Genomic DNA, 26,741 nt, shown 5'->3' on the forward strand with positions numbered 1-26,741 from the left:
GCGGGCCTGAGTGGACAGGAGCAGCAGGCAGGGCTGCCAGCCTTACCCAGGAGTAAGCCCCACTGACTGTCATGGGGCTTCCTTCTGAGTAGACAGAGACCTGTGCGCCTGCACCGGGGCCACGCACACAGACGCCCAGGCAGGCAGCCTCTCCCCCTCCCCCTGCGCGTCCTAACCGCCACGCCCTCTCCTCTCAGAGCCAATAGGATTGCTCGCGGACAGCCACGCCCCACAGACACGCCCACAGCGGGACTGTCTCGCCCGTCCCCATCCCGCGGCCGCCTCCTGCGCGCTCTAACCGCTCCCTCCCGCTCCAATAGGATTGCTCTGGGCAGCCACGCCCCTTCCCCTCCCACCCCCTTCTCAGTGGCGTGGCAGGGCTGTGATTGGCTGCGCCGAGGGGCGGGTGGCGAAGGGGCGTGTTCGCGGGGAGGCGACGACGCAAGAGGGGAGCCTGTTGCCCGCTGAGGAGACTTCAAGGGCTGCTGCTCCGAAGAAGGGAAGATGCTGGGCGGGCGGCGAGTGCGCGCGGCGTTCCGGGTGAGGAAGAGGCCGAGAGGAGCGGCGGTGCTTCTCCTCACCTTCTGGGTCCTTTTCCCTTCACGGGTTGATGGGGGGAGCCGAGCAATGGGCCCCGCTGCGCCCCTCCCTCCATGCGCCCCATCAGGACTGTACCACCTCATTCTGCGCATGCGTGCGGTTCTGCTAAAGCGCTTCTTTAGACCTGGTGTGTACGCATGCGCAGAACGGGGTGGTACAGTCCTAATGGGGGGTGTTCTGGACTGTACCACTGCTTTATGCATGCGCAGAATGCGGTGGTACAGACCTAACGGGGTGCAGTCCTGGACTATACCACTGCTTTAGGCCTGGTGTGTACGCATGCGCAGAACGGGGTGGTACAGTCCTGACGGGGGGGGGTGCAGTTCTTGACTGTTCCCCTGCAGAGCGCAGGTGAGGAAAATGCCATTTTGAACGCTTTCCTGCATTTTAGAGCAGTGGGCTTCAACCTTTTTTGTGCCCTGAGCCCAGTAATTAAATATATGCGATTGGAGACCCACCACCAATCCTGTTCCCCTCCTGGGACCTGATCCACCCTATTGCTGTCCACCACCGCCTGCCCCGTTTCCCCCACCTTTTGTGTCTTCGCAACAGCCCTGTGAGGTAGCAGGCTGAACAGGGCTGACCTTAGATCACAGTTTCTCAACCAGTAGAATGGGTACCACCAGTGGTACTTGAGGTGGTGTCTGGTGGTACTTGCAGGACCCCTGGGCACTTGCTGCCTGGCAGTGAGACCAGGAATGTGACTCAACAAACAGCAGTAGGAGGCTTCAAAGCATGCTTTTCCATGCTCGAAAAAGCCCACCCGTCCACCCTGAGCCTCCTATTGGTGTTTGTTCTGTTGCATCTGGCCTTCCAACCCAGAAATAACTCACAGTGATGTTATTGCCATTTGCTTCAAACTGGCAACATAGGTGGACCATGTGAAGTGGTACAGTGAAGGACAGACTTTGAGAACTGCTGCCTTAGATGTTTTGGGATGAGAAGACAACAAGAAAAGGCTGTGCAGGTTTATATCAAGAACTCCATTTTGATAAGACAGTACCATGATTGCACTGGATCCAAGCCCTCTTTTGCACGGGCTTTGAAAGTTTGCTGTGACCCCCAAAATGAGGCTCTGTGACACCACTGGGATCTAAATCCACAGGTTGAAGAGAAAACGCTCTAAAAATTCATCTCCCTACATGGGGCAAAGTCGGACCTTGGGATGAAAGCTTTGCAACACAGTTCTATTTTTTTGGGTCCCACTTTTGTGTGGTTTATTCCCCTGGAAAGTGTGTTCAGGGTTGCATCCTTAGCCTGATGTTTTCATAGAACTTTATGCAAAGAAGTGTGTATTTTGCATGGTGGGGGTGTAAGCCTCTTACTCTGCTGCATGTATAGACATTATTGTCCCCTGTAAAGATTCAGGAGCCTTTTTAGGAGGGTTAGCCTATTTTGCTGTGTGAGGTAGAAAATACAGGTGTCATCACCTTCTGTGTTTATGCTGTGAACATGAGCAATTCAGATCCAGAAAGAAGGACTTCTGTGCAAAGGCTTTTGTTGGAGGCTTGCAACGGAGAACTTCTTGGTTGATTACGCTCCTTTAGTTTGGATCTGTCCACCATTGGACTGCTACTCCAATGGTGTCTTGAGATCTGCCTGACTTGTTTGCATCGTGATGTGTCTGCCTCTCAAGGAAAATCTATTTTTTTTTTGTATTACGGAGTGATTGCCTTGTTTGAAATGGCTTTCCTGTTTGGAGTTGGACAATAGAGCTTTGAAAGGAAAAAAATGACTAGGAAACACCGATATGCTCGCACAGTGTGTGTTTCTGGATTGTCATCTTTATGTTCCACCAGTGTTCTCACTGTGGCAAAAGCTATTCAAACAGAGAGGTTAAAAACTGTCTAGCCTCTGGCAGGGCTAATGTTTATTAGCTGAAGTCACTAAATGGGCCAAAGGTAATAAGATTAAAGGGTTAAATAAGCAAACTGTTCAACTCTGCCTTGGGTATAATGGAAAATGTGAAATCCTTCAACATTGTTCAGTTGACAGTGTAGCTATTTTAGGTATCTTCTGTAAAGTCATATTCCCCAGAAACTATTCATATTTATTACAGATGCTATCCATTAATGCCTTCAGAACATATGAACAGCCCCACTGGATCAGCCTATAGGCCCATCTAGTCCAGCTTTCTGTATCTCACAGAGGCCCCACCAAATGCCCCAGGGAGCACACCAGATAACAAGAGACTTCATTCTGGTGCCCTCCCTTGCATCTGGCATTCTGACATAGCCCATTTCTAAAATCAGGAGGTTGCACATGTACATCATGGCTTGTAACCCGTAATGGATTTTTCCTCCAGAAACTTGTCCAATTCCTTTTTAAAGGCATCCAGGCCAGACGCCATCATCACATCCTGTGGCAAGGAGTTCCACAGACCAACTACATGCTGAGTAAAGAAATATTTTGTCTGTCCTGACTCTCCCAACACTCAATTTTAGTGGATGTCCCCTGGTTCTGGTGTTATGTGAGAGTGTAAAGAGCATCTCTCTATCCACTCTGTCCATCCCCTGCATAATTTTGTATGTCTCAATCATGTCCCCCCCTCAGAAGAAGTACTTAATGGCAAGAAGAAATTTCTGTGGCTTCACAGCCACCCCCTCTCTGTGTCTGAATTTTTAGCTCATCCTGCTTCCCACTATGGCAAACTAGATGGCTCTGGGAAGTCCACAAACAAGACTACTGCCCTCTCCTGCTGTTGCTATCCAGCATACTGCCTTTGAATACTGAGATGCCATACTGCCATCATGACTAATAGTTGTTGACAGACCATGAACTTAAAGTATGTAAAATGGAAAAGTGCAGTCTTTTCAAAGTAACACAGCCAAATGTGCTTAGCTTAAAGATGATACTGTGTACTCATTGTAAAACAACTTCTATTTTCAGGTGCTGAAGTATGCAAATCGGTGCTATTCCTCACAGCGTGGCTTAAATGTAAGTAGAAAGCATCAAGGAACTTGAAACATTTGCTGTGACAATGCTTTGCTATTCCTGTTGTGTTGGGCCATGTTCTTTATAACAGACGATTTGAATGTGTTCAGGTATAGGAAGTGATGAGTGTGCAGTATGTATGTGTATATGAATTGAATTGGTAGCCTATCACATGTAGCTAAGGAATTGGGCTGCCTCCCAGAAAACGTATTTTATAATAGGAAAAAGTTATATCTATATCTACAACATCACACAACATTTTTGTAATTTGACCAAAGTTATTCAGGTTGCCACAAATTCTGTGATACACTTTTTTCTTGCATTGCAAACCTATGTATGTTTATTCACTACTTAGTAAGTGTGCCTAGGATTGTGACTGTAGTCCAAAATACTCTGGATAGCATGACTTAAACTTTAAATTATCCTATACATATGTCTTGTTTCTGTAGTTGATAGCTATTACATCTCACATGCACCAATACGTAAATGCATATTTCATTTTTGAATGAAAATGCATTCCAGTTTTGGGATTAGCAGAATGAAGTTATTATAAGATGTTTCTAGAACAGTGGTTCTCAAATATATTTGCACTGGGATCCACTTTTTAGAATGACAATCTGTCGGGACCCGCCAGAAGTGATGACTGAAGTGACGTCAAGCAGGAAAATTTTTAATATTCCCCTTACAACAATATCAAATCAATCAATCATTTATTATTTATTTAAGGGATTTATACTTTGCCTTTCCACCCCGCTTAAGAGCTCTCAAGGCGACTAAAAGTTTACAATAAGTTTAAGTTTAAAAACTTATTTAAATTAAAGAACCTCTTCCCAAGCACTTACTGATCTGTTTTTAAAAAATTCCCCAAACATTCAAAAGGCTACAATCCTGTTCACACTTACCCAGGAGTAAGCCCCATTGACTGTCGTCGTTCAAAGCATATACATGGTAGTCTGTTAGAAGTACAGAACTGTAACATTTCCCCAAATGCACTCATATCTGGCCTACTACTGTGGTAGCATCATAAGAACATAAGAACAGCCCCACTGGATCAGGCCATAGGCCCATCTAGTCCAGCTTCCTGTGTCTCACAGCAGCCCACCAAATGCCCCAGGGAGCACACCAGATAACAAGAGACCTGTTCAAGTCAAGATCAAGTATAATATGTTAAAAGATAAAGCACAGATTGAAGTGAATGGGGATCCGCCTGGAATTGGCTTGAGACCCACCTAGTGGGTCCCGATCCACAGTTTGAGAGATATTACGGGGTACAAGCCATGATGTGTATGCACAACCTCCTGATTTTAGAAATGGGTTATGTCAGAATACCAGATGCAAGGAAGGGCACCAGGATGCAGGTCTCTTGTTATCTGGTGTGCTCCCTGGGGCATTTGGTGGGCCGCTGTGAGGTACAGGAAGCTGGACTAGATGGGCCTATAGCCTGATCCAGTGGGGCTGTTCTTATGTTCTTATGTTCACTGTTCTGAAATATAAAGCTTGCAACAAATTAAGCCTCAGCTCTCTAAATATTTTAATGGTGGAAATGGCTTTGTTTTAGGAAGCAGTCATTGTGAGTGCTGTCCGAACACCCATTGGATCATTCCAGGGATCTCTTTCCTCTCTACCTGCCACTAAACTTGGCTCTGTTGCAATTAAAGGAGCAATTGAAAGAGCAGGTAAGTGACAATCAGTCTGGTCCCTTAGACTTCATAGGAACCTGCCTCATACTGAGTCTGAATCAGACGATCGATATAAACAACAGAAAAATGGGCAGCCACACCATTTCAGTTTCAGATAGGAATTTTCTCTGCCCTACCTGAAAATGCTAGGAATTGAAACTTCTGCATGCAAAGCACATGCTGTACCATGACTCTTCCCTGTCTGTTGTCTGGGACAGGATGGGGTGGGGGACCAGTTGCTGAAAGCCTTCATCTGTTCTAATTAGAAACCCACATAAAATATGAAATTTGAACTGTATTAAAGTTTGATAAACTGACTGTTTCAGCAGTACTGCAAATTGTTGTGAGCACCATTGGTAACTTTGCTTTCAAGGGGGGGCAGGGTGACCAATGGGCATTTTGTATTTTGTTAACTAATAACTGATTTTGATGCATCTGAATAGCTGTTTTTAAGGGGAATGCACTTGATCGCTAGTTTGACATGCTTCATTAGTGTTTCTGCTCATTCTCCACAGAGGCCAAAAAGTGAGATAAAAATTTCCATAATAACCTTTCTCATTTGCACTAGAGATGGTATCTGCTGAGGAACCAAATTCTGATGACCTGGACTTTGCACAGCAGAAATTCTCTTCTCAGCTTTGGTAGTGGAAGGGGATGTCTGCTTTGCTCTGCTCATCGTACTGTAGTTTAGTACAGAACTATGATCAGAGAGATGCTGGCTAGATGAACTTTTAAAAGATAGTGCTGCTCTTGTCCATTCTGTTCATGAGCAAAAAGTTAAGTGAAAATCTAGCATCTATTTTATGTACCCAGGTGTTCTCTTTTACATTATGAGCATTTATCAGAAATACCTTCTTTGATTGCCTTAGGTATCCCTATGGAAGAAGTGAAAGAAATATACATGGGAAATGTTATCCAAGCTGGACAGGGACAAGCTCCTGCAAGACAAGCAACCCTTGGAGCAGGTACTAAAATTGTCTTTCTGGTCATGACTACTTAGGGTACAGAAGATGAAACATAGAAGTGGGATCGATGCATTTAAAATAAATATAGGTGGGTCCCTGTGAATTCAATTATTTGTGGATCTGGGCACATACACTCCCACCACATGCCCGTTACAAGTACCTTTTTATCTTTATAGTTGCGCTTGTAGCATGAGTTTTCTTCCTTTACATTCTTGCTAAACTGAAGAACTGAACATGTATGCAACCAGCCTGCACACTAGAGGGCAACTAACTGAATGTTAACAGGAAGCAGAAGTTCCTGTTAATGTTCAGTTAGCCTGCATGCTACAGAGAGGAAACTATAACCTCCAAGTTCAGTTGTAATTTTAATGTGAACAACCCTTTTGTTTTCTGCTAGCACTATCATGAGAACTTAAATGTTTCTCTGTTGCTTGCTTTCTTCTTTTTACCTCTCTATCTCCCTGTCGGCCATACAGGGTATGTCTGTGTGATAGACAGTGTAGTGGATATGTTGCCAGAATAAGTTACTGCCAGCAGATGTTCTCTCATGTGGTGTAGCAGGAAGAGAAGATTTTTCTATAGAAGGATCTACTTGAGAATACAGGAAAGGTCTTGTATCCTATGGGAAACTAGCACTAATGTGAGAGGATACTATTGTCCTGGAAGAGCTGAAAAAAAAACCCCAAATGGTTTCTAAAGGAATCTTGGATGGGGAGGGTGGAATGTTGAGTAGCATGAGTTAATTTAATTAAGCCTCAGTGGGATTTACTTCTGAATGAGCACACCAAAATTGTGTTGTTTGGCGATTCCTATAATTTGTTGTAATAATTTATTTTTATCTGAATTTTGCTCAGGTTTACCAGTTTCTACGGCTTGCACAACCATCAACAAAGTTTGTGCCTCTGGAATGAAATCAATTATGTTGGCAGCACAGAGTCTGATGTGTGGTAATCAGGTAGGAGAATCCATGTGTTCAAAGGGCTTGTGTGTATGTCAAAAGATGTAATCTTTGACCTATGTAAGACTAAAGTCAAGGTTTTTTGTCTTTTGTGATGAGCACAGCTCAGAAGAATTTTTATGCATGTCACTTTCAAGTGATGCTTTTGTGAAGCTCCTACTCATGTAAATGAGCATTTGCAAGATAATTTCTGGGGTTTGTACCCACTGAAACTACTTAGATTTTTGGGGTAGGATTCTGCAGCAAGATCTGGGTTATCATTATTTCTAATATGTGGGACATAAAACTGTTCCTTTGGAAAGACACTGAAAGTTGTATATTAGGGCTTTAACATTGGCTTGTATAATAAACTGAAGGAAAGTGAACCATTGCATACGACTAACTGAATTTGTCTAGAAAACGGTTTTTGCATCTGTATGCTTCTAATTTTTAAGATTAGATATTCTTAAGAATTGAGATACAGTTTTAAGATGAGATGTGCTGCAATTGTTAACCTTAAGATGCTTCAGTGTCATCTTATAATATTATAATGCCATTGTACAAATCTATGGTAAGGCCATACCTGGAGTATTGTGTCCAGTTCTGGTCGCCACATCTCAAAAAGGACATAGTGGAAATGGAAAAGGTGCAAAAGAGAGCGACTAAGATGATTACGGGGCTGGGGCACCCTCCTTACGAGGAAAGGCTACGGCGTTTGGGCCTCTTCAGCCTAGAAAAGAGACGCCTGAGGGGGGACATGAATGAGACATACAAAATTATGCAGGGGATGGACAGAGTGGATAGGGAGATGCTCTTTACACTCTCACATAACACCAGAACCAGGGGACATCCACTAAAATTGAGTGTTGGGGAGTTAGAACCGACAAGAGAAAATATTTATTTACACAGCGTGTGGTTGGTCTGTGGAACTCCTTGCCACAGGATGTGGTGACGGCATCTGGCCTGGAAGCCTTTAAAAAGGGATTGGACAAGTTTCTGGAGGAAAAATCCATTCCGGGGTACAAGCCATGATGTGTATGCGCAACCTCCTGATTTTATGTATATAAATGTAATATAAATTACCAGGCTTGTGCAGCAATGTAATACTGGGGGCGTGCTATCGTCCTCCAGACCAGAAATCTGATGGGGACCTTGAAATGAGGAAACAGATCAGGGAGGTGACAAGGAAGGACAGGGTTGTAATCATGGGGGACTTCAATTATCCTCATATTGACTGGGTCAATTTGTGTTCTGGTCACGATAAGGAAACCGGATTTCTTGACGTGCTGAATGACTGTGGCTTAGATCAGCTAGTCACGGAGCCCACCAGAGGACAGGTGACTCTGGATTTAATTTTGTGCGGTACGCAGGACCTGGTTAGAGATGTAAACGTTACTGAGCCATTGGGGAACAGTGATCATGCTGCGATCCGTTTTGACGTGCACGTTGGGGGAGGAATACCAGGCAAATCTCTAACAAAAACCCTTGACTTCCGACGGGCGGACTTCCCTCAAATGAGGAGGCTGGTTAGAAGGAGGCTGAAAGGGAGGGTAAAAAGAGTCCAGTCTCTCCAGAGTGCATGGAGGCTGCTTAAAACAACAGTAATAGAGGCCCAGCAGAGGTGTATACCTCAAAGAAAGAAGGGTTCCGCTAAATCCAGGAGAGTGCCCGCATGGCTAACCAGCCAAGTTAGAGAGGCTGTGAAGGTCAAGGAAGCTTCCTTCCGTAAATGGAAGTCTTGCCCTGATGAAGAGAATAAAAAGGAACATAAACTGTGGCAAAAGAAATGTAAGAAGGTGATAGGGGAGGCCAAGCGAGACTATGAGGAACGCATGGCCAGCAACATTAAGGGGAATAATAAAAGCTTCTTCAAATATGTTAGAAGCAGGAAACCTGCCAGAGAAGCGGTTGGCCCTCTGGATGGTGAGGGAGGGAAAGGGGAGATAAAAGGAGACTTAGAGATGGCAGAGAAATTAAATGAGTTCTTTGCATCTGTCTTCACGGCAGAAGACCTTGGGCAGATACCGCTGCCCGAACGGCCCCTCCTGACCGAGGAGTTAAGTCAGATAGAGGTTAAAAGAGAAGATGTTTCAGACCTCATTGATAAATTAAAGATCAATAAGTCACCGGGCCCTGATGGCATACACCCAAGGGTTATTAAGGAATTGAAGAATGAAGTTGCAGATCTCTTGACTAAGGTATGCAACTTGTCCCTCAAAACGGCCACAGTGCCAGAAGATTGGAGGATAGCAAATGTCACGCCTATTTTTAAAAAGGGAAAGAGGGGGGACCCGGGAAACTATAGGCCGGTCAGCCTAACATCCATACCGGGTAAGATGGTGGAATGCCTCATCAAAGATAGGATCTCAAAACACATAGACAAACAGGCCTTGCTGAGGGAGAGTCAGCATGGCTTCTGTAAGGGTAAGTCTTGCCTCACGAACCTTATAGAATTCTTTGAAAAGGTCAACAGGCATGTGGATGCAGGAGAACCCGTGGACATTATATATCTGGACTTTCAGAAGGCGTTTGACACGGTTCCTCACCAAAGGCTACTGAAAAAACTCCACAGTCAGGGAATTAGAGGACAGGTCCTCTCGTGGATTGAGAACTGGTTGGAGGCCAGGAAGCAGAGAGTGGGTGTCAATGGGCAATTTTCACAATGGAGAGAGGTGAAAAGCGGTGTGCCCCAAGGATCTGTCCTGGGACCGGTGCTTTTCAACCTCTTCATAAATGACCTGGAGACAGGGTTGAGCAGTGAAGTGGCTAAGTTTGCAGACGACACCAAACTTTTCCGAGTGGTAAAGACCAGAAGTGATTGTGAGGAGCTCCAGAAGGATCTCTCCAGACTGGCAGAATGGGCAGCAAAATGGCAGATGCGCTTCAATGTCAGTAAGTGTAAAGTCATGCACATTGGGGCAAAAAATCAAAACTTTAGATATAGGCTGATGGGTTCTGAGCTGTCTGTGACAGATCAGGAGAGAGATCTTGGGGTGGTGGTGGACAGGTCGATGAAAGTGTCGACACAATGTGCGGCGGCAGTGAAGAAGGCCAATTCTATGCTTGGGATCATTAGGAAGGGTATTGAGAACAAAACGGTTAGTATTATAATGCCGTTGTACAAATCGATGGTAAGGCCACACCTGGAGTATTGTGTCCAGTTCTGGTCGCCGCATCTCAAAAAAGACATAGTGGAAATGGAAAAGGTGCAAAAGAGAGCGACTAAGATGATTACGGGGCTGGGGCACCTTCCTTATGAGGAAAGGCTACGGCGTTTGGGCCTCTTCAGCCTAGAAAAGAGACGCTTGAGGGGGGACATGATTGAGACATACAAAATTATGCAGGGGATGGACAGAGTGGATAGGGAGATGCTCTTTACACTCTCACATAATACCAGAACCAGGGGACATCCACTAAAATTGAGTGTTGGGCGGGTTAGGACAGACAAAAGAAAATATTTCTTTACTCAGCGCGTGGTCGGTCTGTGGAACTCCTTGCCACAGGATGTGGTGCTGGCGTCTAGCCTAGACGCCTTTAAAAGGGGATTGGACGAGTTTCTGGAGGAAAAATCCATTATGGGGTACAAGCCATGATGTGTATGCGCAACCTCCTGATTTTAGGAATGGGTTAAGTCAGAATGCCAGATGTAGGGGAGAGCACCAGGATGAGGTCTCTTGTTATCTGGTGTGCTCCCTGGGGCATTTGGTGGGCCGCTGTGAGATACAGGAAGCTGGACTAGATGGGCCTATGGCCTGATCCAGTGGGGCTGTTCTTATGTTCTTATGTTCTTATGTTTTTAGAAATGGGCTTTGTCAGAAGGCCAGATGCAAGGGAGGGCACCAGGATGAGGTCTCTTGTTATCTGGTGTGCTCCCTGGGGCATTTGGTGGGCCGCTGTGAGATACAGGAAGCTGGACTAAATGGGCCTATGGCCTGATCTAGTGGGGCTGTTCTTATCTTATCTTAAATATTTTTTTTTCTGATCTTGTCCTTGTGAGACATAATAGCTAGCTCGGTAGCATTCCTTATAGTACTCATGATATTGTAAAATATGTCTGAACAGGAGGTGATGGTGGCTGGTGGAATGGAGAGCATGTCAAATGTGCCCTACACAATGAGCAGAGGTGCAACGCCATATGGAGGAGTAAAGCTGGAAGACTTGATTGTGAAAGATGGTTTGACAGATGTTTACAACAAAATCCACATGGTAATACTGCAGTGAACACCTTACAAATATACTTCATTTTATCGAAGTTGTGGGTAAATCAGGATCACTGTACTTAATGAACAAAATCTTACATTGACAAGAACTCCGAAACCAATATTCTTTTTGTTTATTAGTGTTGGATTGCAATTGGCATGGGAATTCAATATTCATTGCACGTTTCTGATATAGCTGAAGGAGAGAAGGAGGAGCCCAAGAAGTTTCTTGCCTTACAATTGGCTGCAGAAGCCCAGGGAGATAGATATAGAATCCTTTATCGGCATATAAAACAAACAGATCTACACTATATACATTTGGTCAGCCAGATAACAAATCATCTTCTCGATTGCGCAACTCAGTGAGCTGATATAGGAAAGTTGCCACAGAGTCTATTATTTCCACAGAAGAATCAGTTAGGAGGTAGCGTATTCTTGCCATGTCTGTAAGTCCTCCTCTTGTTCTCAGTATAGGATAATAATAACAACAACAACTAGGTATTTATATACCGCCTTTCTGGTGATCGGATTACTCCTCTGACTTTATTCAAGGCGGTTTACATAGGCAGGCATTTCTAAATCCCTCAAGGGGATTTTTACAATCATAGAGGTTCTCTCTTTCAAGAACCAACAACATTTCAGAATGGATCTTCCTGGTTTGGTCTCACTTCTGGCCTCCAGTTCTCCCACCCAGGGTGACAAGCAGCTCCATCTCTCATATGAAGGGCAGCCAAGACGCTTCTTGCTCACACAAAGATCAGGTGAAATCATTCAGCTCGGCTTTGTCAGCTGCTTCAAGGTCTCGCCATTCTCAGCCGTTCAGGGAGCTGCTGGTGTCCTCGAACTGGCGACTTTATTTATTTATTTATTTATTTAAGCACACACAAACATATAACATGCATTTAGGAGTGCTAAATACCATATAACACTACTAATTAATCATACTATATCTCCTAATCTACTTATCTATTTTAATAATACAGGTATTTATATACCGCCTTTCATGGTCTTCAGATTTCTCCTCAGACTTTATTTCAAGGCGGTTTACACAGGCAGGCTATACTAAATCCCTATAGGGATTTTTACAATTGACAAAGGTTGTGTCTTTCAAGAACTACAACATTTCAGATGAATCCTTTTATGATCTGGGATCACATTCTGGCCTCCAGTTTCCTCCCACGCAAGCTGACAATCCTTCATATCTCACTTGAAGGGCGGCCAAAGAGCAGATGGAAAAACTCGGCTCAGCTTGTCAGCTGCTCAAGGTCTCGCTGTTCACGGTGCCAGTGGCCTCGAACTGGCGACCTTCAGCTGTTACCTTCAGGCAAACGGAGGCTCTACCCTCTAGACCAGATCTCCTGCCCTATTTCTACCTCTCATTATTTATCCATTTATTTATATAATATACAATAAATTTTCCCTAATGCCCTATACTATATTTTCTAAGTATTCACTTTCTACCAAGTGTAAACTAACTTCAATTGCTCATTAATATTAAAACAAAATAATCTAATTACCAAAATTATCACTTTAGCTATTTCGGCTCCAATCTAATTCTCCAATCTAATTACACTTTTTTTCTTTGACATAATAACCACATATAAAACAATTCTTCCACATGTTTACATTTCCAGCTATTTTTAATACATTCTAATTCATATTTATCAATTCCATACGTATTCCTTTTTTCTTTCTTCAAATAAATTTGGACCATTGTTATTAGCTGAATAAATCCTCCAATTTTCTTTAACCCTCAGATTACCCCTCAGGGTTCTTTTTCTTTCTTACTTTCCAGTTTTTCTCCTGTAATATCTTTAATAATTTATCTTTATAACAGAATCTGATAAATCCACACTTTCTTATATAGGGTGTGTTCATTCTTCCAGTTAACTGGGATATATTTTCTCCTTCTTGTTCCAACAAATTTTGTGATTTGTGCACTCCTGTTACTCTGTCCATCTTATCTTTCTTAATCTCCATCAGCGCCTCTTCTTCGTCCTGTTGATCATCCTTTTGATTTTCCTCCTTGCCCACTTTTTCACTCCCTTGTTTATCTTCTGCTTGTTTCTTCACATCTTCCAATTGTTCCTTACAGACAATTTTCTATCTGTTGGGAAAGAGTCTCCAGACTGGCTTGAATCTGTGAGGACCAATTCAGCTGTTGTTGCTCCATAACAAGCAATCTCTCCGTATTAATCAAGATTTTCAAGATTGGGGCATTTGGTGGGCCGCTTGGGGCATTTGGTGGGCCGCTGTAAGATACAGGAAGCTGGACTAGATGGGCCTATGGCCTGATCCAGTGGGGCTGTTCTTATGTTCTGTATCCACATTTCTGGAACAGAGTCCATTTTGCAATTTCTCTCTAGTTCACTAGATGTCCACAACATATTATTCTCCTCACTTCCACCACGTCATTACTACTCTGCCATCCGCATTCCTTACATACCTCTTGCAGATAACAGTCCAGTGCAGTTAACGGAGAGAAAAACAAAACGAAAGAAAACAGCCTCACCGTCTCTGGTGCAGAGAAAAACAAAGCTCTTTCAAATCTAATGAGAATTATATTTATATCCAATTATGTCCAAGAATAATTCTGGATTTTAGTTCATACCCAAGTTATAGTTGTAATTATAATCCACCACCAATTTATTCCACGACAGAGAAAAAGAGCACTTTCAACCTCCTTAAAAAGTCGTTAATGCCTCCAATATATCCAGGGCTTCTAGCCAAATCAGTCAATCAGAGCCGGGGGCAATATTAACACTTGCTTATCTTACATTTCCAGCTTAAACTTTACACTTCACGCTTCCCCCCCCCCTCCATATGGCATCTCAGCATGGAGCCAGCAGCTTGATTGCAGATCACTGCACCTCCCCCAATACTGTCACAAACGGTTAGATTCCTCTGAGAAGAAAGCCCCCCACCCCGGTTGGGCTTTCAGTTTCCCAGATACCTGTACCGATGATCTTCAGGTCCTCTTCAGACCTGCAATATTTGGGGGGAAACAAACTGTCTCCCAGGAGCTCATGGGGACATGTCTGTTCATCCACTGTTGGCTCCTTCTCCTCTCGAACTGGCGACCTTCTGATGTTATCTTCGGGCTAACGGAGGCTCTACCCTCTAGACCAGACCTCCTGCCCTCCAAATATCCAATATCCAGGATCCAAATAACTTTGATGGATCTTGGTGTAGAAAGGACAATAAAGAATGGAATGGACAATAGTTTCAACACAACCCAGCCTACAAGGGCATCGCCTTTCAGAACGAGCTATCATGAAATCTCTCAAAAAGTACGGCTGATGGGAGCACATTAAATCTAGCAAGGGAGAAAGCTCTCCTTTTTTGATAAGTGTGCAATGAATAAAAATATGAGGCTACTTGACCATACAATATAGGAATCTCCAGACTTAACAGGGAACATGCTCTGCTTGCCATCCTATAAAGATCCTGCCTTTCAATGTCAAGAAATCTGCACTTGATGCACTGAAATGCCTCTTGATATGGAAGTGAGCCTAAACATTCAAAAGATAGCCCGACTGAATTAATTTTCTTTTCCAAAATGGTTATGGCAAGGGGCTGATTAGATTCAAGGAACATCATGTAGAGCAAGCTTTGAGGGTCATAGTTGTAATATATGCGCAGCCAATATTTGATGGCCTTCAGCCAGGCCCTGATTTCTAACAATGATTGGCCCGTTTCTAGACATAAGGCTGCATAAGCGACACAGTTCGGAAGACCCAAAATTTTCCACAGAAATTTACCTTGGACAGACTCCAGCGCTTTGTTTAACACTCCAATCCAAAGGGGAATTCCATAAAATAATTGGGGAATCACCTTGGCATTAAAGGTTTTCAAGGCTGCTGGTACATAATGGTTCCCTCTCGCATAGAAAAAGCAGGCAATAGACTGAGAGGTACAGTTAGCTAGATTAATTGCCATTTTTCTGTGAATAGACCAGGAGAAGTTATAATGTAAACTTAGACCAAAGGAATTTAAACTGCTTGTATTTAAACTTGTTCTAACTTATGTCCATTCAGTTGCCAGTTATACAACTGCCACGTTCTAGAGCAGGGGTCTCCAAACCCTGGCTCGGGGGCCAGATGCAGCCCACAGCAAGCCTCTTTCCGTCCTGTGGCCAACCTCTTGTCACCTGAAAGCCTCTGGTCCACTCAACTGAACATGACCACAACTGTGCTTTGATTGTGTCTGGAGGGTGTTCTGAGGGCCAGAGAGGTTGAATGAATGAGCCCATTCATTCATTTATTCACTCATCTAAGTTTCATCTCTAATTTATTTATTTAAATTTTATATTGGAATTTTTTTCCCCAGCCCTCCACACCATGCCAGATATTTGATGTGGCCCTCTGGGCAAAAAGTTTGGAGACCCCTATTCTAGAGAATACAAGTATTTTAGACTTGTCAGAGTTAAGCTGTAACTGGTTTTGTGTCAAGTACTCCGAACACTTTTTCAAAAGGTGTTTTGAGCCCAAACGTGTCTGAGACATTATTACGGCATCATCCGCTTATAGGAGGATCGGTACCTAAGTGGATCCTAGTCTGGGACAGTGCCCATCCACCTCAGTCAGGAAGGGAGCCAAATCATTAATAAATAGAGTAAATAGGGTGGGGGCCAAAACACACCCTTGTTTGACACAATTTTCTTTGTGAGGTGCCCCGCAGAGGTACACTTTATTTGGCATATGGTGTTTTGATGGAGTCTCCTTATAAGGAATAGTAATCTCTTGTCCATTTGCAGCTTTTCTAATTTATTCCAAAGTATCTCCCTGTCTAGAGAATCAAAGGCTGCTTTTAAGTCTAGAATGGCTGTGTAAAACCTAGATCTTGTCCTTCTAATATATTTCTCAAAAAAATGTGAAAGTATGGTACAATGGTCCAGGGTGGATTTACCCTGTTGAAACCCCACCTGCTCTGGGCCCAGAATCTTCTGGTCAGATAACCAAAAGGTACGCTTGGTACGTATATATTTCGCATACAATTTCCCTATCTGATATAGCTTATGCCTTTGTAATACTTGCTTATCAGTTCATTTGTTGAAAGTGAGTCTTCATATGGAAATGATCTTGTCCTGAGCTGTTGTAGCTCCTGAAAACTTTGCTTAAGCTAAAGACTTAGTACAAGAACAACAGCTTTGGGTAGTGGCATAGCCAACTAGTGTGCCACCCCAGGACATGCCAGTCAGCCTGCTTCCCCTTCCGCCCTACCTGAAAGTCACTGCAGTTACTTCCAGCATGGTGGATTGGCCGCACTGAGGAAGGCTCCACAGGCTTTGTAGGCTGCCCCAGAGCCTGCCCTGGCACTGTCACGAGAAGAGAGGTGTTTTGCCAAATTCTCTTTCCAAGCTTTTTTAGAGAACTAATGCCCACTTTAGGCTAATTGGTTCCCCTGGCTCAAACGTGGCTAGCTCTAGCAGCATACAAAAACTACCACTGTAACCCAGCACCAACAAGAAGGTAACTAGTAGGTAGCTTGCCTCGGGGCTGCAGGGTCCCAGTTTTCTAAACAGCTGCACTTGGATGTGGCAGCCACACACTAGTCTCCAGTCTCTCTGTTCCACTATTTTGCCAGGCAGCCAGTCAGTCCATTAGCCAGTTCATTCGTTGGTTAGCTAGTCCATGAGTCAGTCCAACAGTTTAGCCTACCCGCCCTCTACTACCAGCACACTCTCACTGTTCCCAGTTCTGCTTTTATCCCTGTAATGACCTGGCTGCCTCTAGTGGCTGCAGCTATGCAGCACACTCACTGCTCAAGGCCTAGGTTTTAACCTCATGCTTGCCTGCCAGACAAAGGGGGCACTGTTGACACTGCACCCTTTCTCCTTGAGGGTTCTTGCACATTCCCATTACAAGAGGCCAGACTCTCTTGTGGTGAGACTTGCTGCATCTCCCTGTGGGGAGCGGCAATGTGGCTGGGGGCTGCTGCAGAGGCGGCTGAGAATTGCCACCTCCGCCTGGAAGACTAAGGCTGCAATCCTAACCACTTTCCTGAGAGTAAGCCCCATTGAACAAAAATAGGACTTCTGAATAGACCTGGTTAAGATTGTGCCCTAAATCTGCTACCCAGCACCACATAGTACCATAGCTTCATAGGCAGCTAAGCAACTGACTCTGGGCCATGCCTTCATTGGCAATAGCACGACTGACTTATAAAAATCTTGTTTGGTCATTAAAAGGATCCTCAATACTCTCGTTTTCTTTGACTGTTTCCCCCTCCCACAGGGAAATTGTGCAGAGAACACTGCCAAGAAGTTTACCATATCTCGGGATGATCAAGATGCCTATGCCATTAAATCTTACACTAAGAGCAAGGAAGCTTGGGACTCAGGAGTTTTGGCAAAGGAAATTGTACCAGTTACTATTTCTCAGAAAGGTAGTAGAATTAAAATACAGCCCCTTCCTCGACCTGTTTTATATTGCAAATTAAATGTACTTGTTAAAATTGGTATAAAATGTTATTTATATTCTTTAACATGACTTGGGGCTCTGAATGTAGACTGATGTTAATATTTTCTTTACTGTTTTGCTGGAATAGAAACAAGCCTGTAATATTTCAGCATCATGAACGACACTGATCCTCATGTTCAGGCAGAGCATTCGTTTTTTTCTGAGAATGTTGATTTCTAGTGCTTTTTGATACAACACAATTGCAGTGTGATTTTTTTAAATTGTAGAACATTGTCCTCTAACTTTAACAAAGAGTGCTTAGGCTCCACAAAAAATGCAATCCAGATATGCAAGGGCAGAACCACAATATTATCCAGGGTAAAGGAAAATAATGGGCTTGATCCAAAGGACCATGAAATCAATTACAGGAGCCCAAAGCTTTAAACTTTTTTCTCTTTTTTCAAACAGCGACCTCCAAAGTTGCATGGCAAATGGCATGATTCTTTGTGCTGTAAATCTAAATTATTGTTTGTAATCTGGTGCGCATTAAGCTCCTAGCCAACTTTCCAGTGTCAACGCAACAGTAATATAACCCCAAAGTAAGGGAACATACATTCCCTTACGTTGAAGAAGCCCCCATGACTGTTCCTCCCCCACCCCACTGCACAACGCAAGGCATGCCCCATTGGCATAGCTGCATCAGTGCAAGAAAGTTGGATAGGATTGGGCCCTTAGACCCTGTAAGGAAAGATTGGGCCCAGGACTCATTGCTTAGCCCTCAATGCTACTCAGCAATCTTCATTTTCATCCTTTAAACTGAGACGGTAGTAGTTGCTACCACTATCCAAGCCAATGGAAGATTGATGCAGGAGGTGGCTGCCTTGCGGAAACCTCCTGTACTGTACGGAAGGTTCCGAAATCCCAGGGAGTCTCCTGAAAATTGGACTGTAGGAGATCTCAGTGATTAAGCAGTCCATTTGGGGATGCTAATTCACTATAGGAGCTCCTTAAGGTGTAGGAAGGTAAAAAATAAGGGTGAAATAAGGGACAATCCAGAATTTTCATCACAGTCCAGCCTGGGTACTGGTTTTCCGCCTGTGTACCTGACCCCCTATTTTTCTAGCTGATCCTGTTGATGATCACTGGCTGTTAAATGGATGGAAAAAATTTAATGTTGATGAGACCAACTATGTGCCCCAGCATGGTATCTTTTCCAAAATCTGTTGCTGGTGTCTCTTCTGTATTTTTTTTTTTAAATTGTGAGCCCTTTGGGGGCTGAGAACCATTGCTTGATTATTTTATGAAAATTACTGTGTGAACTACTGTGGTTTTAAAAGCAGTATATAAGTATTCTACATAAAATTTCTACTGCAGATTGTATTAGAAAATAATGAGTGCAGTCATGTACATAAATTATTTTTAGAGAAAAGGATAGGAAGGGGATATAGAGCTGTGTCTTGCCTCCCCTCCCTTTTTTGACCTGCTGGCAAGCCTAACTGAATTTTCCCATTGCATATCATTTCAGTGCCTTAATCCTTTTGTGAGACAGAGCAGGGTAATGATGGCGGTGGAGCTGATGGTGCAGGGTGTGAGAACTGAGACATGATTCAAAGGATTCTTAGCAGAACACTTACTCTGTGGGTCTTGCTGCCACTTGTGAAGCAGGGGAGAGCTAACTACCAGCAAGCCACTAAGAAGCCTGATAATATCTCTCTGGTGGGGTTGGATTCAAACTAAGTTGATATGTTTACTAAATAAAGTTGCATTTCAGGAAAACCAGACACAGAAATTAAAGAAGATGAGGAGTACAAGCGTGTTGACTTCTCTAAAGTTCCAAAGTTGAAGGCAGTTTTTCAGAAAGAAAATGGTAAGTTTTAAAAATTGATAATTTCTGATATGGTAGAATTTCCTTTGTGTGGTTAGTTTAACTCAGTTGCATTGCTTTATCCAGACATTCCTGCTTTCCTGTGCTGAACTTGTTAGAACAGATGTATTTGGGGATGATAGGAGCCATGTTGAATTTATCTTCATCTGTATTGTGCTTTGGGATAAGGTGGCTGAGTGGAATTGATGGTAGTACGGAGGAAATCATGTTTTTTTTTCTAAGGGTAGTTATCTTTTTCAGGGACAGTGACCGCTGCTAATGCCAGTACACTGAATGATGGAGCAGCTGCTTTGGTTCTGATGACTTCAGAAGCTGCTAAGAGACTGAATGCTAAACCACTGGCTAGGATAGTAGGTAAGAATGTTCTAAGTGACTCTGTAGTGAAATTCTAAGATGGCCTCTGTGGTGAATGACTGACCTGGCTCCATTTTGTATGTATGTTTGTGGATTATGCTGAAAAGAGAACTGTAGATAGAAAGATGCTGTTGTATATATTTAGAAACTTGCCAAACTCTCAGACCATTCTGGGGGCTTTTGATAATCTAGCTGTTTCTGAGTACAAACTCTTTAAAGGAATGATTTGTAAAACTTTGCCTAAAGGGCTGTAAAACACCTCTGGTTCAGGGATGGGTGTAAAAATAACATTCTAAAGGCTTTTAAGTGAGAGGCTATATACAGCCAAGTAGCCATGTTTCTTTTCTCACTCGCATGTATGTTCTTGCAGCTTTTGCAGATGCTGCAGTTGACCCGATTGACTTCCCCATTGCACCAGCACATGCTGTTCCTAAGGTAGGAACTAAAACAGTAACTTTCTTCTTTCTACTTTAAAGCAAGGTCATCACTATTTGATTTCTACCTTTTATTGATGTAATATATATTTCAAAATTAGACTTTAACAAATGTTGTCAAGTGAAATGCCTCTGAGATCTATTTACTCCACAAGTCAGTTGAATGCATGTCAAACCTGTAAGATCTTTTCCTGAGTTTCTAGTATGCACTCAGAACTGGACTTGAGAGACATGGACAGTGCCAAGTTTGACTGTTGGTTGAGAGCCCTGGGCCAGGGTGGTGATGGGTGGCTCATACATCTTATCCTTGACGTCTTTCTGACACCTGCCTCTGACCTAATTCTGGCAATGACTTTCTGTTCTGGTTGTGAACCAGATGTATTGCAGTTGTGCTCTTCGTCTATTTTAAATCAGCAGCCATGCCTGAGGAGTGGTGAGGGTGGTGGCTGGCTAGCAAGAAGCAGCAGGCAAGTGCTGGAACAGATGTCAAGTGAAAGAAGTGTCCCCACCATTGCTGATTCAAGAGTAGGAAGACAAGCAACATTGTTAGCCACATAGAAGGGTGGACAAGCAATGGGCAGTAGAAGAGAAGAAAGCACTGATGAAACTGTAGCCTGGGGAACAGAATTTAGAGTAGAAGGCAGTGGTGGAGTAGCAGCAGCACAGTAGACTGCTGCTCTGCTCTGTTGGTATTTTCTATCTAAATTCTTAAGACTGTTGTCCCTTTATTGAAGAAAAAGTCAATAGGAGAGAAATACTCTTGTTGGGCCGGGGAGGGGAACCCTTTCATTTTGTTTCTATTACGTTGCTTCCTCTTTTCCTCCCTTGCACCTGTTAATCAAATGCACATCCTGATCCCTTCCGCTTAACAAGTTTTTGTTGGGAAGGAATGCATGTCTTACAAGCTGAAGTATTTTGCAGAAGAACCAGTTTTCCATAACTTGGCAAAAGGTGAGGTTAGAGTGTGCATTTGATTTAATGGTACGAGGATGAGGAAGGAAGGAAAGCAGTAGCTTGATGAAAAGTTTACATCAAAACTTGAAAGATCTTCCTCTGCCTGGAAAGGAGTAAATGGTGTTCTCCCCCATCTGCCTAAATGAGTTTCACACATTGTTTAAAATGGGGAAAATGGCGCACACTACTCTTTTACTTGCCATCCATAAGATTTCTTGATCACACCTTATGAAAGCACCAAAAATACATGACTACATGACATTCTTCAGCTTGGCTAGATTTGCTTTACTCATAGAAGAAAAATTGTAAGAAATCAGCAAATTCTCTTCAGTTTGGCATCATATTACTCACTTCTTAACCAATTCTCCTTGTTCTGATCACACTGGTTGGTAACAAAATTTAGGTTTTGTTTGACCTGACTTATGCTTGGTTATCTGAACAGTTTCTGTCCGTGTGTCTGTGTCTGGATGTCCCTTGAAATACCACCAATATGGTGAAATCCATTGGTTCCAGCTGGGTGTGTTCTTTTATATCTTAATACAGGGGCGCCCAAACATTTTGGCAGGAGGGCCACATCATCTTTCTGACACTGCGTCGGGGGCTGGGGAAAAAAAGAATTAATTTACATTTAAAATTTGAATATGAATGAATGAAGATCTTGCAGTAGCTCAAGGCCTATAAAAGGCCTTGCACAAAGCAAGGCCAGTCTTTCCTTCGCTGCTGCTGCATCACAGATTGTAGTAATTAGTGCAGAAGCATGCTTTGGCTTTAGTGAACTTGGCAACCTAGCAGACACATGTGCTTCTGCGCAGAGCACACTCTGGGCTGACCTTGTTCACTGCCTTTTACCTAGTAAACAAGATGAGCTAGCATTAGAGATAAAGAAGCATTTAGAACTTAGGAATGTGTTGTCAGCTAGCTAAAAGTGTCTTATCTGTTGACCGTTAGTAAACTGTATTGCTTTAAGATTCAATAAAAGCAGACAGAGAGGCAGGTACAACGGCTCTAGCTCTCTCTCTCTCTCTGCACCCTCCCTTTGAATCCTGCCTGCCGTCTCATTCTTTGCTCCTTCTCCTGTGCCACACCAAGCAGCCTTGACTCTTGAGTCTCATGCTGCTTCCCAAAGTCATTGCTACAACAGATGTGAAACAGCAAGTAGCGGAGGGAGCCCTCATCCCACAGCTCAGGTAAAAGGTCGAACAGTCATCCTCATGCTGAAAGCAGTTGCGTCAGGCCAGCACGGGCTCCAGCAAGTCTCTGAAGGGCCAGAGGCTCATTGGAGACTGGGGGCTCCCTGCGGGCCTGATTGGGAGCCTCTGAGGGCCCCAAGTGGCCCCCGGGCCGGGGTTTGGGCACCCCTGTATTAATAGTTAAAAGGAGCAGGCAGTCCTTCCCCCACCCTCAAATTCTATTAGTGATAAAATGTTGACTTACCATTCTACTTTTGGATAAGGTCCAATGAATATTTTGAAATGATTATACAGTCTGAGCCATAAGATCTCTTTTACGATCTTGTACCAAACTCGTGGCAAGTGTGAAACGTTGTGTCCAATTTGACTTTGTGCAGTTTAAAAAATTAAAACTATTAATTTCTCACCATAGTGCCTGAAATATGTGTCAAATAAGCTTTCAAATAGCAGTGTTTTCTTTTTAGCTACTTAGGCAGGCAGGACTCAAAAAGGAAGAAATTGCAATGTGGGAAATCAACGAAGCGTTCAGTGTTGTCGTCTTGGCCAACATCAAAATGCTGGATATTGATCCTCAGAAGGTGAACATTCATGGAGGGGCAGTCTCTTTAGGACATCCAATTGGGTAAGAGTTCATGACTTCAACTAATCTATGTAGCAAGGGAAATCTCTTCTATGAGTAATAGCTGGAGTCTGGATGTTTTCCTGAATAATAAATGCTTATATTAAAATAGTGTAGTTCAGCTGAAGTGATGGGGAGCAATGGTGGGAGAGAAGTATGCCTTCTCTCTTGCTTGTGAATTTGGCTTCCCTGAGGCCGAGCCACTCTGGGAAATGGAATGCTGGACTAGATGGGCCTTTGACTTGATCTGCCAGACTCTTCTTATGAAACAAACAAAAAAGCCAAAGTACTGTTTGTTCTTTTGTGTCATGTCTGTTTAGTTGAAGATTAACAGAGATCCTTGATGGTAGCAAACTATTTTTTATGTGCTCTGGGGCCCTTAATGTAATAAGGGCCCAATCCTAGCCCCTAGTAAGGCAGGTGCAAGTCCCTTGTGCTGGGGATATTGCAAATGTGCTGTTGCGTGTCAGGAGCTAGCGAGTGGGTACACAGATTTGCACTGGTCTCCGGAGGCCAAATCCTGCCTCTGCAGTGGCGGCGGAAGGTATGTTAGTGCTGCTGCTGGTGTAGGGGGAGGGTAGAAAGGGGCATTCCGGTGAGGGGGGTGGGTGGGCTGGGCCCAGGTGGGGCGTTGTGCCAGAATCTGGCACATAGGTCAGATCCGAACAACCTGGCCTTACACCAGCCTGCTCAGCTCTGCACCTCTGATTTCAGTGGCACAGAACTGAGTAGCCCCATTGGGGCAGCTGCCACACAAGGGGAATTTATTCCCCTTAGAGTCACACTGCAGCCAAGGTAGTATAAGTCTTTGAGTACATGTATTAAGTACAGTATTTTAAAAATGCCCCTTAGTATTATCTATATCCTGTTCGATCTAGGCAGAAAACAGCCACATACTTTTTAATCTGAGTAAACAACCTGCTGCTTCAAAATCCAGTGGGCAATAAGGTTTAATAGATCTTGCTTCTGACCCAACAACTTTAACCCCCCTCTCCTGCACCATTCAAATGAAAAAAGTACAATGCTGCTTGTCATGGCTCAGTTGATTATTATGACTAATATTCCAAAGTTTGGTTTGTTTTTTGGGGGGTGGTGGTGGTAAATCTGTTGTATCCTAAATTGCAACCCAAAGTCACTAGAAGCTTGATATCATTAAGAACAGAATTATAGTCAGTATATCAAATGATAGGCCATAGTCACATGACCAGTAGCCCCTGATAGACAGGTCCCCTCTAAATGTGTTTAAAGCCATCTTTAGCCACTGCCAGTTTCCACATCTTGCAGCAGATAATTCCATACAGTGTACATTGTGTGAAATATTTTGTCTGTCCTATGTCTGCTGCTATTCAATTCCATTGCGTGGCCTTGAGTTCTAGGCATGTGAGACTCCTTGGAGCATCACATAGGAACCTGCCTTGCTTCCTGTGAGTCGGTAAACAAGACAGAGTTGTGGTAGGTAGATTCATGGTAATCTCAGAAAGCAAAGAATGGTAGGGTCAGACCTCTAACTCAGGATTGAAGAACTGACAGCAGTTCTTCTGAAATCCCAAAGATCTTTCTTGGGTGTATGCAGAGATGGAACCTGCATACAAAACTTAATCTTCCACTGAGCTACAGCCCTAGCCCTTCCCCTCCCCCATGCATAATTTTATAAACCTCAGCTATGCAGGTTGGCCCTTTTAATTTGAAGGTTCAGTATGTGGGGTGGCCTGACCTGGACCCACTGAATGTGACCAGAGCTGTGTTCCAATTGCATCTGGAGGCTGTTCTTAAGGACCAGGATGTTTGTGTAGGGCTTCCCTGGGCCTCAGGCATAAATTCCACCACTGTCGGTATCCATGGTAATTGCATCACTACACTTCCCCCCCATTTCATTATCCGTGTGTGTGTGGGGGGGGGGGTCCTAGAACTGATATCCTGTGGATTCCAAGGGTCCATTGAACATGTTTTCAGAAAAACAGACTGAGCCAGAGCAGTGGTCTTACTGAACCCAACACAGTGTGTGTCAGTTGACTTTGTTCTAAGAACACAGGTTTGCTTTCCTAGTGTGGTGTTCTTTCCCCACCCCACCTCAAGATGCTTAAGGTTTATTATTGCATCTCCCAGAGATAGGGATGTAGCTAGATAGTAACTGACCTATGAAGCAGATTGCCTTAGTTTCATTGAGGGTATAATGGTATAACATGTTGGTTTGAAAAAACTTATATCCTGGCTTTTCTATGCTGTTGCAAATGCATGGCTTAGGCTGAAGGGCTGAGAGATTGAAGTTGATATCGAATTGAGGTGTGTGTATGTTCTATTTTAGGATGTCTGGAGCAAGAATTGTTGTTCACATGGCTCATGCCCTAAAGCAAGGAGAATATGGCCTTGCTGGAATTTGCAATGGAGGAGGTGGAGCATCTTCAATACTAATCCAGAAGTTGTAGGCTCTCCATGTCTAAAAATGCACAAATTATACAATGGCTGTTACAACTATTTATGAAATTGCAGTAGAGACCCCCTAAACTCAATTTCATTTAAAAAAATTTTTTTTTACTGTAGCATGTTTCAGTGCAAATGTGGTTTTTGTATAATAGGGACTGAACTTCAATCAAAGGCAATAAAGATTACATACATCATGACTGATTATCTTTGACAAGTCTTGCCTGTTAAATGTATTAAGTTGCATGATTGTTGCATAAACTGGTCCACAGTCACAGTAAGAACAAGACAAGCATCTTCAAAGCACATGACAAGACCTTGGCCCTCTACAACATAGTTTCTGCATCCACTAGGAACCTACATTGCAAACCGGTCAGAAGCAATAGTTGGCTGCTCTATTAATGTGGGGTTAATCTTGGCCTCAGTGTTACTTGCCCTCTCTAGGTTGCAACTGTATACACAGCATAAGCTGCCTCACTGAGCCTAATAGGATTAACATCTTAATAGACACACACAGAGCATTGTGTTCCTTATCAGTAAAATTAGTCCGGTCAAACTGAAGTTACTCAAATTTCTGTGTGAAGTAACCTTTCTAAACCCAGGCTTAGACACTGCCAGAGCTAGAAGCAACTTGTAACATATATTTGCATCAGATTTGTGAGCAATCTCTTGTAAAATTCTGTTGAAAGTCTTAACAGTGCAATCCTATACATGTCTACTTACAAGTAAGCCTCACTGTATTAATGGTACTTCCCAGTAAAAGTATATAGGATTGCAGTCTACATATGTCCAGATGCTAGTACATGTGTTATTCAAGTCTTCTCTTGGTTGACATAGTTTTCCTATACGTATACAAGAAAATAGCCCAAAGTGACTCAGGTAATCTTGGAACCAAACTGCAAAGCTCTGTATGACCTATACAGACTTTGTTCACAAAGTAATACGTCAATTTTAAGCTTATCTTTAGAACTGATTTCTTAGAAAAGACTAGCAAGTAACACAGAATGCATGCTGTTGAAACTTATAGTGAATAATTTTCCAGAGAAGGTATTAACCCTTTTCCCATTTCAAACTTACACTAAACTCAATCTTGCAACTTGCACAAGCAACTAGTTAAGTGTGTACCATACATGTGGAAGTCAGTTTGGTCCAACACAGACTATAGACTG

General features: G+C 43.3%; 1 protein-coding gene across 1 annotated transcript; it reads left to right on the forward strand.

Annotated features, from left to right (window-relative positions):
- The first annotated feature begins 421 nt into the window (after positions 1–421).
- On the forward strand, positions 422–25,772 carry ACAT1 (acetyl-CoA acetyltransferase 1). The gene is made up of 12 exons (XM_066622380.1): positions 422–540; positions 3,490–3,537; positions 5,093–5,210; positions 6,083–6,178; positions 7,033–7,133; positions 11,178–11,321; positions 17,551–17,701; positions 19,487–19,582; positions 19,841–19,954; positions 20,325–20,389; positions 22,997–23,154; positions 25,457–25,772. The coding sequence occupies exons 1-12, from the start codon at positions 505–507 to the stop codon at positions 25,575–25,577; spliced, it is 1,248 nt and encodes a 415-aa protein (XP_066478477.1). The 5' UTR covers positions 422–504; the 3' UTR covers positions 25,578–25,772.
- Positions 25,773–26,741: the final 969 nt, after the last annotated feature.

Source organism: Tiliqua scincoides, chromosome 3, assembly GCF_035046505.1.
Source record: "Tiliqua scincoides isolate rTilSci1 chromosome 3, rTilSci1.hap2, whole genome shotgun sequence".
Classification (NCBI taxonomy): Eukaryota; Metazoa; Chordata; class Lepidosauria; order Squamata; family Scincidae; genus Tiliqua; species Tiliqua scincoides.

Excerpts from the sequence above, each read along its gene's own strand:
- ACAT1 (XM_066622380.1), top strand. The coding sequence starts at position 505 with ATGCTGGGCGGGCGGCGAGTGCGCGCGGCGTTCCGG. Across the intron at positions 19,583-19,840 it reads AGTTTTTCAGAAAGAAAATG|GGACAGTGACCGCTGCTAAT; the intron begins GTAAGTTTTAAA and ends TATCTTTTTCAG. Across the intron at positions 20,390-22,996 it reads CAGCACATGCTGTTCCTAAG|CTACTTAGGCAGGCAGGACT; the intron begins GTAGGAACTAAA and ends TTTTCTTTTTAG.